The 16293-nt window shown below is 41.9% G+C and overlaps 1 protein-coding gene across 2 annotated transcripts in view; it reads right to left on the reverse strand.

Moving 5' to 3' along the window:
• The window catches only part of CRACDL (CRACD like), a 68126-nt gene that overhangs the window by 24146 nt on the left and 27687 nt on the right, over positions 1-16293 (reverse strand). For both annotated transcript variants that reach the window (XM_064502292.1, XM_064502296.1), the window contains exons 2-3: positions 3831-3907; positions 2710-2878 (exon numbers count right to left, since the gene is read on the reverse strand). In XM_064502292.1, the coding sequence (XP_064358362.1) occupies positions 2710-2878; positions 3831-3907 (246 nt within the window). The remainder of the gene's footprint in view (positions 1-2709; positions 2879-3830; positions 3908-16293) is intronic.

Consider the following 16293-nt stretch of genomic DNA (forward strand, 5'->3'; position numbering starts at 1 on the left):
TGTAGTGTTAACAAACTAAATCAAAGTTAGAGACGGTTTAACCCCAGCAGTTGAGTTATATTTTATGAAAAGCTACTGCCCCTTGGCTAGAAACCACCACCTGGGTGGTGTGACAATGCCACAGGCAAGCACAGATGCAAAATGAAGTGAGTTCACATAAACCTTCCAGTAACTGGGACAGGCTAACTTCTCGCTACTGTAGTAACATATCTTGCAAATGACTGAACATTACCCTGTGAAGACTAATACCTTTTACTGTTTAAGTGTGGTACAGTGTTTAATATATCCCTGCCATACAGGTCATCAAACAGAATCATTTACCTAATACTTTACAGTTCCTCCTGTATCAAGATCATTGGGTTTTTCCCTAATGGGCTTGCAGGACACAGTTTTTCATGGACCTTCTTTGTGGTCCAGGGAAAAGAAGTAGGAGAGTGCTTTGTGGGTAGCTTATTTCATAGTCTAGTTCCTGGTTCTGACACAGGCATCACATAACTTCTTTTGAAAACATTACATGTGGGGGATTAACACCTTGGTTCTTCAGGGGAAGGATAGGGGAGATCCAGGGGCAGTCAACTAGCTGCTAGGAGATTTGTTGTGCTCATTTTCCTCCACTCAGCTCATAGCCTAACTGGGCAGGGACCAGAAATGTGTACACATGGCATTTCTCCTAGAATGCTCTTCTTTTAAATTTTTTAAACAAGACAGCTATGAAATGGCAAATCCAAATAACAAATTGTTTGGATTCAAGCAACTATCAAGTTAATTGAAGAGATTATCTGGCAAAAAGAAAAGAAAAGAAAAGAAAAAAAATGGAGCAGAACTGTATTTTTGGATCTGAGGTACTGTCAGAGGGACATTCAGAAACAAAAACAAACATGGCAGAAAGTAACATTTTCCTTGTAATGGCTGCTATAAATACGTTTGATAAAACAATAGGAGGAAAAAGTTGATCTGTATTCCTGCTGCAGAAGGAAGGAAAGCCTGCTGCTTTTGTTTAATACATTAGAGACATTAGAAGAACTTATCCAAGAGAAGAATATATCCAAGTGAAAATGTGATCTCTGTAATGCATCCAAGGTCACAAGGATCTATAGCAATTTGCTAATTGCCAGTCAGGGCTGTTGTGGCTGCTCAATGCACCAATATTTTACACAGACTTTCAGCAGCCAGATAAGCAATGCTGCACATGCACATTTATCCCAGCATGCTACACCTTCGCTGTTCTCTTTCTAGAAAACATACATCTCCCAGAAGCGTACTGGAGGTACCCTGGATGTCTCCTCAGATTATGAGCACTCTAAGTAATTTTCCTTTCTCTCAAAGTATTTCCTGGCCTTTATCTGTTTAAACAAATATTAAGAAACAATAGTGTAATAACACTGCCAATAACGGTACAGGAACATGGCCAAAAGAGGCAGAGACTGTACTCACTCGGACATCACCTTGTTGAGTAGTATATGAGGGAGACTTAATCCGACCATCTCAAAAACATGCTGTTGAACAAAAATGCTACAGCCTGCTCTTAGACCTGGTGCTACCAGCTTGGAAATTCTAGGGTAGCAGTGATGATCAGGCTGGACTAATATCACTGTTGCCAATACCGCAAAACACACACACAAAAAAATTTGTTAAGAGATTTCTTTTGGTTGCTTGGCGCTGCCTAGTGGCCATATTGTGTAATATCATTTTAAATGGACTAGATGGTTACTTTTCCAGTCTGTATACATAACAGCATCTCTTGACTACAGTTTCTAGTGCATGAGAAACTGGTGCCTGTACTTGAGAGGCCCAATGTCCGTTAATGCAAGGACTTTCTTTTTAGGCAGCCAAGGAACTCTTCAATCCGTCTGTCTATCCAAGAAAACACTTGAACTTTATACCATGTTTCTCACGCTTACACTTCAGATGAAAAGCCAAGATTTTTTGGAAGTGCCTGAATGAAGATGGGATTTTCAGAGGTGTTCAGGTACCCAGGCTGGGATTCTTCTCGTCTAACTTCAGACATTACAACACAGGTATCTACATCAGACCTGATCACCCCAGGCTCTTGTTTACGGTCAATGGGGAGAAATAGGCACTTTCAGGACACGGTTCACCTGACCTACTTCGGATATCTACACAAGAATGATATGAGCCATGTCTCAGCAATGTGGATTTCCCTCTGCTGATTATAAAAGACAACTGTGGCGACTAACTCGGATGCAGAATCTGTCCTTTGGTCAGATGAATCCCACATACACATAGGAAGTAAAGGCTACACAACCTCTGGTTCCTGCTGATTTCAGCAGGATTCCTACCGTTATCTCCTCCTTGCTTTTGAAAACATATGTAAATCATTAGTTATCTAAATTTCTTTAACAGTCTTTAGGAGATGCATTTTAGGGGCATAACACTATTCTGGTAAGATACAAACTAAGTATCTAATCTATACTCGAAGAGGGGAATTACACTCTCTTGAAATGATAACTCAAGGTTTATCTATGCTTAAATGAAAGCTTTTAAAATTATTATTTCTTGCAGTACCCCATCCTCCTCACTTGTAATTTGCCTCGCATCAGCCATTTTAATTTGTACTTTCCTTAAGCAGGCAACTGTTCAAGAAAGTGGCATTCTGAATAAGAGGAGGAGGCAATTTGGGGGTCTCCTTAATCTATAAACACTCTAACAGTTCTTCATTTGTTTATCAGCCACAGTTCAAAGACTTACTCAAGTTCATCTTCAGAATCATAACCAACACGCGTGCCTTGTGAGGCCGTGACATCACTTGTTGACTGGAATAGCTTCAGACTGCTGCTCCCAGAAGATGACAATGTCTCTTTCCTTTTCTTTTTACCAAAAAGCTTCTTGAAAGATTTGAACTTTGATTTTTTCTTTCCTAAGTAACAAAACATAAAGAAGATGCTACTGGCAGCATTTGCAAGCTTTAGGAACAACTATAAATCCCATAAAACTTCATAAGTGGATTTTTTTCCTGGAAGAGGCAACACAGTCCACTCTTGTATTAATGTCTTTCAGGTCTATACTGATACCGTGATTATCTCAGAGAATGGATTGCAACGTTTATGACATACAAGAAATAATCTACAATGTAGGATATTTTCTAATAGAGTTTCTACTTGCCTCTTGAGATAATTAGACCATGAAGAAAAACTTTGGTATTAACTGCCTGGGATATAGAGAAGAAATTACAACTTGGAAACACTGCCTTTTTTCAGCAAGCTAAATAGTGAAGATAAGGACAATGCTGTTACCAAAACCAATTTAAATGTAGAAATGGCTTACTTAGGTGGAATATGCAGTGTCAGGAGGCTAATGCTTTTATAATATCAGTTTTATTGTACATTCCAGAATATTTTGAATGGTAATTATGAGACTCAATGAATCACAAAGTATTAAAATAGGAATCAAGCAATAATTTTGAAAGGCAATGCTAGTCTGTTCAGTGAGAAATCACATGAATTAAGAACAGTTCCACAATCCAAGAAGAAAAATATTTAAAATGAAATCAGCGTTTTGGACAAGACTTCCCAAAATTTTGTGGCTGTCCCAAATAAGTGGCCATGACAGCACTGCAAGACACCCCTGTCAGTGTTTCAGTTATTGTTGGATCATGTTGCTGGGTTAAAAAAGTTAACTTTGTCACAAGATTTTACAAAAATCTTATATTAAGCCTCTGACAATGCGAAAATAGAACAGCCTTGGAGACAGAAAGAGAGAAATGGAGGACACATTTTCAAAATAAACAGAATCACTTCTGTGATAATGCTAAGGTATTGAAGCTCAAAAAGTCATAACACTTCATTCACTGGGGAAACCAGCAATTCTACCTGAATAGTCCTCTCCAAATCCTTCACTTTCTCGCACCTTAGGGTCCATTATCCTTGTGGAACTTGTGTGACAGTCACTACAGAAGGTGGAAAAAGTATCAGTCATATCAAAGAAATAACATTACTTAACTCTACACATTTATATAGGCAAGGTACTAAAATACATAAATCTATTAATATAATATGTGCAAAAGAAAATTTTATATAAACATATGTACTATATTTATTTATAAATACATACTTTTAAAAAATATAAGAATTTGTCGTAGCACAAAGTTTCTTAGGCTATGGTGTAATAAATTCCGTAGAATATTTCCACTTAATAAGAGAATGGTACATTACAGCTAAGTTAACCAGGGCACTGTTAGAAACCTCTCCTGACTCAAAAGTACGTTTAATGATATTATCCAATACTTTTAAAAGTAAGAATTTGAGGAAGTTTACTTCGCTCGCTCTCCTCTTCTGCTCCTATTCAAACCACACAGGTTGCCTCAACCAACAGCATAGCGTCTTTCTGGTAATTACAGCATTTAACATATTCAAGTAATGTTAGTAAAGAACGGAAGGTATTTTTAATTTATTTATATTCAACTTGAAGTATTCTATGGATTCTAGTTTTTCTTCTTTTTTAACAAATTCATGAAAAGGCAACGACTTTTTATTTCTTTGTTCATGCAGACAACAGAAAAATACAAATAAAATAAAATAATAACTTTTAAAAACAGAAGCAAAATATTACTTTTTTCATTAAGATTCCTAAATTTAAAAATATTTCCAAAACTGTACACGTCTCAAGCTTGCGCACCAAATATCTGTAATATAAAACACATTTTCAGAGTTGAAGCCTGTTTGTGCTCTCCATTCTTCATCTGGAAAACCATAACTTCATGGTAGAGTCAGTATAAAGTCACGGATACCACTGACTGGATGTGATGTGATGCCACAGACTAGCCCATTGGGTCACAGCCGTGACAGACCCTCATGCCGGAACCTAGATAGGGAAGTGAATACATCGGGGCTGCTTTGATCCCCTGAAATAAGAGCAGACTTAAGTAAGGAGGCCCATAAATTCAACGAGTTAGTGAAACAGAAATGAGCCCTTCATTACTCAAGTCTGAAACAGGAGGCATCGCCTGAAACGGCAACGTCCGCAATGTCGCCGCTGCTGTGGAGCAGCCCTGACCCTTTCTCCAGCGTGTTCGGGGTCCATCCCACGTCAGCCGGAGGAGCTTGCTCCCCGTGAAACAAACCCATGGCCAACCATTGCGGAGGCTACCAGGCCAGGCGTTGCCGTCGCCGCTCAGGAGCAGGCCAGCGAGGCTGGGGATGGCTGCCCCAACGCCCTGGCGCTGCAGCTGGCATCACCTTCAGGGGCGCTGGCAAAGCCAGCCTCGTTTGGGTTTGAGCGTGTCTCGGTGCAGTCAGTAAGCGGATCACAACAGAGCTGGATATAGATATTTAAAACATAACTGGCCAGCGGTTAGTGATGGGTATATATGTATATCTAGTCAATTATTAAATGAGCTCCGGGTGTCTCAGATTCACTTTGTTATGTTGCAATAGCAACGACAGATGTGCAAATCCATACCTTTATAACCTCAGCCCTTATATGCACACCCTGTAGTATCTATAAGCTGTACATGTCCAGAGATGGGATCCTATGGTCTCCATATAAATTATGGATGTCATAATTCAGATCCCCAGCTGTGGCAAACTGGCATAGCTCTATTGTGTTCAGCTGTAGTCAGGAGAGAGTCTATTTTTTTTTTATCAAAACATTTGTATGTTGTACTTCGGCAATTCTGAATAGCAGAACCATCGAGGGAGAAACACCAGCACAATGGAAATGTTAGTTTCAAACACATAGGTAAGTGTAAACATATTCTCTTTGGCAAATTTAATGCAGATAATATATTTCAAACAATCTCAGAATGTGTTGTTATCCAATCTCACTCTTTAGCAGCCAGTCTTCCAAAAGATTTTTTTAAAGAAAGTTAGCTTCATTGTAATGTCAGAAAGGATTTGTGAAGACTAGGGAAACATCAGGGAATAATCTGTGATATCTGAGGTTATGAAGTGTGTTTCCACTCTGTGCACCAAACATGCAGGGACAGTCATATGTGACGAGGATTGCGGCATGCATCTTCTCATTCAAGAGAAATGGAAAGACACTGAATCTTGACGAGATCTGTTCTTGCCAGTCACGGGTCTTGAAGCAATGCACATTGCTTCATTCTCCTTCTGACCTCACACGGCCATTCTTCAGGTCTGCAACATTTTTCTAGTTTTCTAAAGTTATGTTAGGAACTGGCGTGTCTTTCTAAAGTGCCCAAGATCTGCAGAAGGCAGCCTACCATATTTGTGCTTTTACAACATGATGCTGAGGATGTCTCCTGCCCAGGTGTAGCATGAGGTACAAGGCCAGCTGGCAGAGTGTTGGGGCACTGAGCTGTGCAGAAGGAGCAAGGCTTGCCCCAGCCCCATCCATACTGCCTGTCAGAGTAATCCCTAACCTATTTCCGGCTCTTGTCGGGGCAAAGACCTGGTGTTGTTTTATTCTGGGAGAGCTGCTGAAGAGATTCAGCCTGCATGCACTGAGGAAAGACAGGGAACACAACTTTGGATTGAAACAGAAAGTGACCCAAACTAAGGGTCAGAGATGTCTGGAGCAACCTCTTCCTAATGAAGGAAACCCCAAATGCGCAACACCAGCGGGCTGTGACTCTAGTACAGACATTTGAGCGCTCCACCAGGCCTCTGGGATGGAGTTGCTTTAAATTATGTTAAAGAAACGCTAGAAGTTTGGGTCAGATAGTATTTTATAACAACATGGTAACTGCAAGGCTTTAGAAAAACTGCGGTATCTATTCTTGGCATGCAACCACATTGAACATGGACTTTCAACCCTCGGAGCTTGGAAATGGATATATCTCAGGCTTTGTTTTAGTTTAAAAATGCATGTTTACAGCCTGACTCCCGAGAGAGCATTTTGACTTAATTCTCTCAGGCCTCCACTGATTTATACAAAAGAAGGCAGCGGCCAGGGGAGCAGAAGGCTAGGAGCTCTCAAGGCGCAGAAGGCTAGGAGCTCTCAAGGCTGTTGCTATGTTATGAAAACACACTGTGTGACTAGGACAACGAGGTGTGGCTGCCCAGTGACAATCAAGCGTCAAAGATTTGGGGAGGAGTTTTATGGCTGCTGTGACCAAAGAAAGATTTGTTTGCTTGATTGGCTGGACGGCACACTCCTCTTTAACTCGAGGACAGGAGTTCTCAAGCAAATCATGCGGGGTTGAAAATCAAACGAACTGTGAAATATCCGGCAAATGACAGCGCTCTGGCTAACGATTACAGCACACAGCCAGCAATCTTGAAGTCTATTCCTCTTTGGCCAACAGCTTATCCTGGAACACAGACAGCTCATTTGTGACCAGATTTTCAAAAGTTAGCAGATCATTTTAGCACAGCTTGATTTTAAGTAAATAGTGAACTACTTAATACTAAGCTGAGACTCAGTCACATGCTTAAGCGTTTTCCCGAGTGAAGGTTTCCACTGAATCAACACCCCAAGAGAGCGTTAGGAAACACTGACCACTGCTGAATTCTCAATGGTTGTCAGAGATCTCTCTGGCACCTTTCTGCAAGAAGACGACTGTCCACCTCAGTGTCCTACTGAACCTAACTTTAGGTGATTACATTAATTTCTACTTTAAAATTCAGTGATATTTTTCTTGCCATGGAGGAAAGTTGTTTTTCCTTCTAAACTCTTCGGCTGAATGCTGAAACAGCATTAGATAAGTGCTGTTTTTCACCCATTCAGCACCCAACATCAAAAAATTCTGTCTTCTTTCCCAAATACATGGATGCAGAAAGCTGTTTTATCTGTATGTCACCTTTTTCCTTTTGTACAAGCTATTTTGACAATTTCTTTAGACAGATTTTCAAGTTTTCAAGCTTTTTCCTCAGTGCCTATAACAAATCCTCTGGTATTTATACACTCATCATATGAAAGGTTCAATTAAAACAAGATATTTAAGAGGAATTAAAAAAAAAAAGAGGTTGAACTTTAATCTTGCTATGATTATGACTGACTGTTGCTTCCCTGACATAAATAGAGATTTGATTGTTTACTCTAGAGCAAAATTTATCTTTGTCATAGCTTTATTTCAAATCTATGACAGACTGCAAGTCTAATAAGTGCGCAACAAAATGCTTTGCAAATAACTGACTACAGAAACTGAAAAAAATCTAGCAGCTTAAAATCCTCACCCACGTGTACCTGTAGTATTTAGTGTGCATTTAGGTTTGGATCTGGAGACTCGGCTAAGGAGCAAGACTGCTGAGCTTTCTCATTTCCGGTTTCTCCAAGGATTTGCTGGAGTCCATCACTAAGTTAAATCGTGCTGCGATCTGAAGACTCAGCAGGATTCTTATCCTACAGGAGCAGTCTGCACTGCTGCTTCTCCCGTTAGCAAGGGAGAGATTTACCGCGCTACTGTTGTTTTCTTTTCCATTTTATGTTCAGTTCTTTTCACAGCGGAGTGCTAGAGATATCTGGTTTATAAATTTATTATGAGATTTTATAAGCGCAGAATGTCTCATGATAAATTGCTAAATATCACCCAAGCTTATAACACTATTTTTTCTACAGTGGACTTTTCCCAGCAGAGACTGTTTTTCCCCTCTGCTTCTTCCTTCCCATGCCCTTTCTAAATGAGCTGATATGGGAAATACAGCTGAGAATACAAGTGAAGAGGATGCAGAGCAAATACGGCAAAACAATAGGTGTTTCTTCACTTTCCCATCCCTCCCAAATGTCAATACATCCAAAAATGTATATCCAAAAACCACAGCTGAACTGAACAAGGGCAATTTACACTTTTTCTTCCTGTGTTGTATAAGAGCATGCTATTTCTACTAAACAAAGAAACAAGAGCTTAAAGTGATTTTTAAAATTAGAATTTAAAACAACAATTTCAAGCGAGAGGAAAACCTGCCCTTTTCTCTCTCAAGTATCATTATATGAATGCCTACCTCTATTACACAGCCTTGTGGATTTGGGAAGGAAAATGCAGGAATCCTGGGAATACAGAGGAAACCCAAATACCCAGACAGACTCCTCTAGCAGCGGTAGCAATCACAACAGAAAACATCCTAAATACCAGGGATGATGACTGAGATGGTTTATCCTTGCCCACCCTTTCTCCCCATGGGCTCAGACCTGAAATGAAGGTACCATCCATGGGCTGTACAATCCCTTCTCCTGGCACACGGCCTCCAGAAAAGGGACAGCGGCAAGTCTTGAGGGGGAGCAACCCTGGGCGTCCACAGTGATTCCCTGCCAGCAGCAGGCGCATCAGCAGAGCTTTCACAGGTCTGGAGATGCTCCAAATCCCTGGCATGCTGGATTAGTGGGAGCACTGTCCGGACACAGCCCCAGGACTGATTCAAAAGTATGCCGTGATCGTCTGCCTCCCAAGGAAAGGTTTATCCCTGAAGATACGGAAGATCGGATTTTGAAGACGTAGCACAGTGAAGTATGGCAGAAGGGAGAGCAAGATAATGAGCATATGATAAGAAAGTATTTACAAAATACAAGAAACCCTCCTGTTCAACATGCCCCTCTGCTCAAACCTTTTCCTACCGATAGAGAGCCCAACATTACCCCCTTTCAAGCTCTCAAACCAATTTTCAGTGCTCCCAAGCCATAAAGCCTCCACCTACCCAAAACTATATCTCTCAAAATGCACCCTATTACATAATCCTTTGCAGAAGTCATCCATCATCTTGAGCTTATTTTATTAAGACAAACCTCTGCTTCTCTATTTCAAAACTCTTTACCCCAGGCCCCTGTTCTGCAAGAGGAAGTCTCCAGAGCAGAGTGAGGTGCGACGCCTGGGCTAGCACTGCACATAGTAGCCTAGGTATTAGAAGGAGTATAGACATGAGTGAGGTACAGATCTCTGGGAACCAAAAGAGTTTGTATAACACACCAAAAAGCTCAGTGTAAAGGGGCATCAGAGTTTGATAACAACTCTACCACCATTTCCAAAGCCATACCTCTTCCTGATCCAAGCCAGTATTTATGCCAAAGAAGTAAAAATCTCACTTTTTATTCAGCCTCCAATTTTTAAGTCAAATGAACGTGTGCATACATGTGCACACTTACATACACACAGTCATCCTAGATAAAGCTATCAGGAGTCTCACACTCTCTCAATGGGACTGAGAGGCCACCCTACCTTTCTACTATATGTCACTGCCTTTGCAGGATGTGTACACATTCTAGCTGTATTCCCATCCTTTTGAAATGGGTGATGCGTTAGAAATATTTTACCAAAAGAACTTTTGTCTTTGAGGAATTACACTGCTTTCCTCCACGATGCCTATATAAAGTATCAAACATAAACTTTACCAATTGATGAAGTAAGACACCCTGATACTTTTTATACAAAATTTTGCTATCTGTTTTCAAAGTTGAGCAGATGACCATCTCCTTCCATTTTGCTACCATGTTTTGGATCAGTAAACTAAAAGTATTACTTTGGAAAGTCTCTGACTTCATGTGTTCTCTGCTGTTTTTAATAATTTAGTGAGGAGGCTGTTAGTGCCTAATTGTTTACTCTGACTGATGTTCATGGGGACATCATCTTTGGTATTTCCACAAATGGGTTGCTGTCTAAAACATGACAGTTTGTTATCCATCTTCATCAGTCTCATACTGACCCTGGTACATCTTCCCCATCTTTTCTCAACTCTACTATTGTTTAAGAAAAGTTTCATTTTCTTCGCTTGTGGCTGACATTTTCTCCAGCTACTGCTTCCCTTGTAGCATGCAATACATCTACGCACGGCACAACCGTGATGACATGCTGTGAGCCTCAAAGCAGCCTTGCTAAGAGCATGCTCTCCCTCACTGCACAGGTCTTAGGGCAGAATCCAGGTGAGAGCCCCCAGTCTGAACACAAAGTTAATGCCCTTCTTAAAAAGCATGGTTTTTAAGGCTCTTCCCATCTTCTTCCTAGTCACTGTCAAAATGAGTAGAGCTAGGTGTGAGCGATTTCCTCTTTCCCTCAAAAGTGACAAACAGAAGTTACTTGCACCAACACTTTCTCTCTTCCAGTGCTGGAGGTGGAGGAACAGGAAACTCTGGCACAGGGAGCAGCCACATATAACTACTGAAACCTCACTGTCGCACCGCACCAGCACTGTCCTTTGCACTACTCATATCTGTCACTCAAATCACCTGTTGCATATTGTATAAACGTGAGGTGGTGTCCAGTATCTACTGGGCAGTAATACTCTTTGAAACATTTGTCTGCAAGAATCTAATACACTAGAACTTGTGATCACTGACTGAAGGGACATCAAGGGAGCTCAAGTAATAAAAGATCCTGCTAGAAGGAAGAAGGGAGAGGGCAGACAGAACATAGCTCACTACACAGGCTCCCCACTGAGGCTTTGCATTAACACAGTGAGACCCGCCATGACCGGCCTGTCGGACCTCACAGGCTAGCACAGGAAAAATGGAAGGGGCAGCAGGTGCATCCTCCCAAGCCTTTCAATGGGTGCTCTGGACAGTTCTCTTTCTTCGCTCCTTTCATTTCTCTTCAGCAGTGTGCATTTTCCTCCACCTAACCAGCCCAGGCTCGTCTCTGGTGCATTTGTCACTATTTATTTCCAAATAATGTGCAGGTTCTCGTGCACGATCCTCAGCAAACCATCTGCCGTGCCCACTGCCAACAGCATATTCCACTCTCTATTACAAACACAACACATTTCCAAGAGCGGGCAAAAACCCCGCTGTCTCTGCCTCAGTTTTTCTAAAATTGATGGACCTTATTTCCCTCATCCTATCTGCAGGAAAGCAAGAGGAAAGAAAAGAAATGCTCCATAAAACTCAACTTTCCTCCCAAGCAGCTTGTGAAGAGCAAGGGTTTGTTCTCCGGCTGTTAGAAGAGCGCACTGCAATGCAACACACAAACATGGGAGGCCAGAAGGAACCGCTGCCATTGCCTAGTCTCATCTCCCGCATAGTACAAGGAATAGTATATCCCCCAGAAAGCTAAAGAGAATTATTCTTCCTGCAAACATACACACACACACTGTTGAGCTCAATAACTAACCTCTTGTCATATTCTGTTCAAGGGAAAAGCCTTAGCCTTTCTTTAAACAAAAAACAAAAGCAAACAAAACAGCCATACAAAAGACTTAAAAAGCTTAACTTAGAAAGCATTACATAGTTTGAGTGTGCATATAGAGCACTTTGGCTAGGAATGTTGTTCTGAAGAAAATTCATCATTTTTGATACAATAGCAGGCTAACATCATTGAGAGCCAAGGGTCAGTAAAGTCTTAAAAATTCAATGTGCCTCTCCATTAAAAGCAATAGAGAAGAAAATAAAATGTCTTGCTCTAGTTAGAACAAAATTACATTTGATTCTACATGTAGCAATTGCAATTATTCTTGAATTCAGCACTGGGAACATTCCTGCAGCTACCGCATGAAAATAATCATACAAGCTCTTTTGGTATGCAGAATGAGTAGAAAAATCAACGTTGCTATAAGGTCTCAATGGCTTTAAATTCAAGGAAACATAACAGGGCTTTCATTGATCCTTCCTTGCTTTTTGGAACCATGAATGTAATCTGCTATTCAGAAGAAAGCTCAGCGGGCCAAGTTAACCAAGTAAATCGCAACTGCTTACATTGGATCTGAATCTGGACCAATTTTTATCTGTTCTGAACCCATGTATCATGCATTAAGTATTTACTCTCGGCTACCTAATCTGTGATGCAGCCAACAGTTTTATTAAGTTTCTTTAAAAGTTAATGATAAATCTTTTCAAATCTCACATTCGTCCTAACACAGAATATAGCTATATCCTAGGGCTACTTGCAAATATTTTGCTAAGAATGTACTGAAAAAGAGAGTCTGGTTAGGCCAAACATAAGATAAAAGGGAGAAGTGCACAAAATAAAGAGAAAAAGATGTTCTTTACCAGGTTCCTCAGAAATTCCTGTACTGGAAAGATGAAATAATCATTGTGATCATCTATGCACCATGCACAGAATAACTTTAATATTGAATATTGAAAGCAGAGGAAGAAAAAGAAAGTAGGGAATGCAAAGACAATGAATTAAATATCCAAAAGAAGTCTGTGCCCTTCTAGGCAGAGATATACCAGCCTATTGTCTGAGACTAGACAGAACATAAGCAGATTTATTTTCCAGGAGCTGCTCATTGAAGGTACCATTAGGGGCCCTTGGTCCTCAGCGCTCCCTCCGTTTTATTTCATTTCAGCCCACACCACTCTGCAGAACCGGCTGCTGTCATACGCTAACCTGGAGTCACCTCGGATGCACTGGTAAAAAGAAGCCATGTCTCCAGTCCAAGGACCAGTCCCCCTCCTGGGTCATCCTAGCAAGGAGCAGTGAGGATGGAGGGAGATCCAGTTGGGAGGGCACTGGGAGGCAGTGGTGAAGGCGAACATCTTCCCCCGCCACACTCCTCACCACACTCCCTCCACCGATTGCCAGCTGCACACTCTGAGGCCAATATCTTCCCCAACATCCACACAGACTGTCCAGGAAGTACAGCCACCGTCAACGCAATCTCAATCCTCTGAAATTTCCCCAGGCAACAGAGCTCACATACTTCAGCAATAACTGCTATCTTGTAAACACATTCCACGTTCTTATTTCGCTAAACCCCACAGGCCAAACGCAAAGCTGCACTGCCTCTTGTTTAACTGTTGTACGAGGCTCTTGCTGAAGAGGTATGTGTGGCAGGTTTCTAAACGAGAATGCTTTTTAGTCTTTTTTGACTGTTCTGTATCTAGGCACCTCTCTGCTTTCAGCTGATAATCATTTTTTTGAGCCAAGATAGGAAAGAGATAAGCCATAGACTCCTCTTTCCTCCCCCTGAGTAACTCTCAGATCGCTGTTAGAGAAAGAGCAAGAGATTTTCTAATGCAAGGTCATAGCAACATACGACTGACTACCTCAGGAGTTTCTGATAGAAGGCTATTTAAAGTAGAAAGTCTTCCCAAAAGCAAATGATTTCTTATGTGAACAGGCTGAAAAGCCACTTTCTGACCACCTTACAATGACCAGCATTGACAAGTTATTCCATCTTTACCTTCCTCCCCAATATATAAGAAAAACACAATCAGGATTTCCAAACGTAGGAGCCCTAATTTTTCCCTTATTACATACACATGCAGAATATTCATTCTTAGAATCCACTCAGCTCATATTTGTTATTTTGCGTTTGAAATAGAGGTGACATTTTTTCTGTAGTTTTTTTAATCTCTGTATACCTGCAGGCCTATGCTCTGTGCTCCAAAGCATGGTTGGTGTTCCAAAGCAAGGATATGAACTCACACAAGCAAACAGAAATAATTCTGCCCTCCTCAGATCCTCCCTTTCCCCTTTGCTCCCTTCCTGCAGCAATAAGCTCACATCACTCTGCATGTTTCACCTCCAGCTGCCACTTCAGAATAACAGACTTTTGTAAGTCAATATCCTGAAAGCAGCTTAATAGTTTTTATTGCTGCCTTGTCAAATGTCCAACGCCAAGTCTCTAGTGCCCTACAGCATCTGCGCAAATTCACTCATTGCACTGGACTCAGCAGGAGAAAGCACTTGCATGCGCCAATTTGTCCAGGGCAAGTAGCAGTGAGCACAAGTGCAGGATACTCACAAGATTAGGCACAAAAATGTTACATGCAGAACAAAGTGATGAGGGAGGACTGGAGAAAGAACAAAAAAAGGATAGTCCTGAAGAGCACATATCTCATGGATAGTGTTTAATAACAGCAGTCAGAGACATATTTACTAGGAGGGCTCCTGTGCCTTATCTGTCCAGAGCAGCAGATAGATGTGCTTCCAGTCACAGTGCCATACTGATTGTGTGTCCTCTCTCATCCACAGAACAGATGGATCTGGCCCTGACAGTGCTTTCATCTTAAATCAGTGCAGAAGGATGGGTGATACACATCGACATGCAGTGCTGCTACTTTTTAGAGTTGGTTTCCTAAGGAAAGAAGACTTACGTGACTGCACTGTGCATCCTGCTCCATTCTCCTCTCTTCCCCTTGATCACTTTTGAAGCTGTTGGTTCTTTTCAGCTGAATTTGATGGCGAGACAGATCTCAAAGCTATGAAACTACCATAATGTTTTGTGAAAACTGGCCATTAGAGGAGAGTTCCTGCTGTGGGAAAGCCTGCAGTGTGAGGGGACCAGTCACTTGTTCCTCGTGCTTGCCAGCTGACCAGCCAGCATAGCCGTAGCTCAGGTACAGCCTGTGGTGCCTCTAGGCTGGCTGTTAGAGGACAGGGACAGCTCGGGGTATTACAGAGACTCAGGAAGAAACTGCAGGTACTGAGAAGTGAAGCCCTGCAGAGAGAGCACGGGGGAATATTACTGCAGCGGGGGGGGGGGGGGGGGGTACACATTGCTGGTCCACAGGAAGCCAGCCACTGTATAGAGAACGACTCTTGTTTTATCATGATGCTGCGACTTTACTTGGAGGAGGGAAGAAAAGAGAATGGAGGAGGCAGCTGCCAGCTCTCACAGAGTCCTCGATGGGCATCGAAGCCCCTCTCTTCGTTATAAAAGCCCAAATTGTTTCTGTGGGAGCAATGTCTTCCCTGAACACAAGTTATCAGCGCAAGCTGAAAACCTCTGCATCAGAGGGGCACGCTAGATCGGCCATTCTGTGTATCTCACCCCTGTTGTGACAAATGCTCCTGCCAGCTTTGGAACTTCTCTCTCCCCTGCTCCCTCGCTGCACCATTCTGGAGCTGACATCGCTCCAAATCATGCTTTCTTAAAGACCTAAGATTCAGAATTGTCCCTGACCTCAAGTAATGTGGGACTTCACTGGAGAACATCCTAGTGTTTCAAGTTACAGAGGTACAATTGTTTCCACTTGTGTCATTACAAAGCCTACAACAATGAACTTATACTGAACCAGTCAGTACATCTATAATGTGAGGATCACAGCCAGCCTATAACTTTAAAAGGCTATCCAGACAAAGAGGGAAGAGAATTATTGTTACTTCTATTTTACAGTTTGGTACAAAAATATGGTGCGATTAAAAGCTTACCCTGAAGTCATCCAAGAAGTGTCTCACCAAGCTGGGACCAGAGTGAGTCTGCCACACACGAGCAGTGCTCAGCTCCAGGGCTGTCCCTTGGTCCTCATCTGTTGATGCAGTCTGAGGTGCCCTCTGCTCCAGGGCTCAGCTCCCCACTGCCCCCCATGGTGCAGTGGAAAGCAGGACACAAAGGGAAATGGGTGCAACTCCCTAGACCTCCCTTCTGAGGGTCCCATGGACCACTGCGTGAGGAATACACTGTGATCAATACCCCTTTTTCCCACATTACCTGTTTGCCCTTAGTCTCTTGTTACCTCTGCCATTTTTGCTGAGGCAGATGTTCTCCCACCCCTCCTCTA

This window comes from Dromaius novaehollandiae, chromosome 1 (genome assembly GCF_036370855.1).
Source record: "Dromaius novaehollandiae isolate bDroNov1 chromosome 1, bDroNov1.hap1, whole genome shotgun sequence".
Lineage (NCBI taxonomy): Eukaryota > Metazoa > Chordata > Aves > Casuariiformes > Dromaiidae > Dromaius > Dromaius novaehollandiae.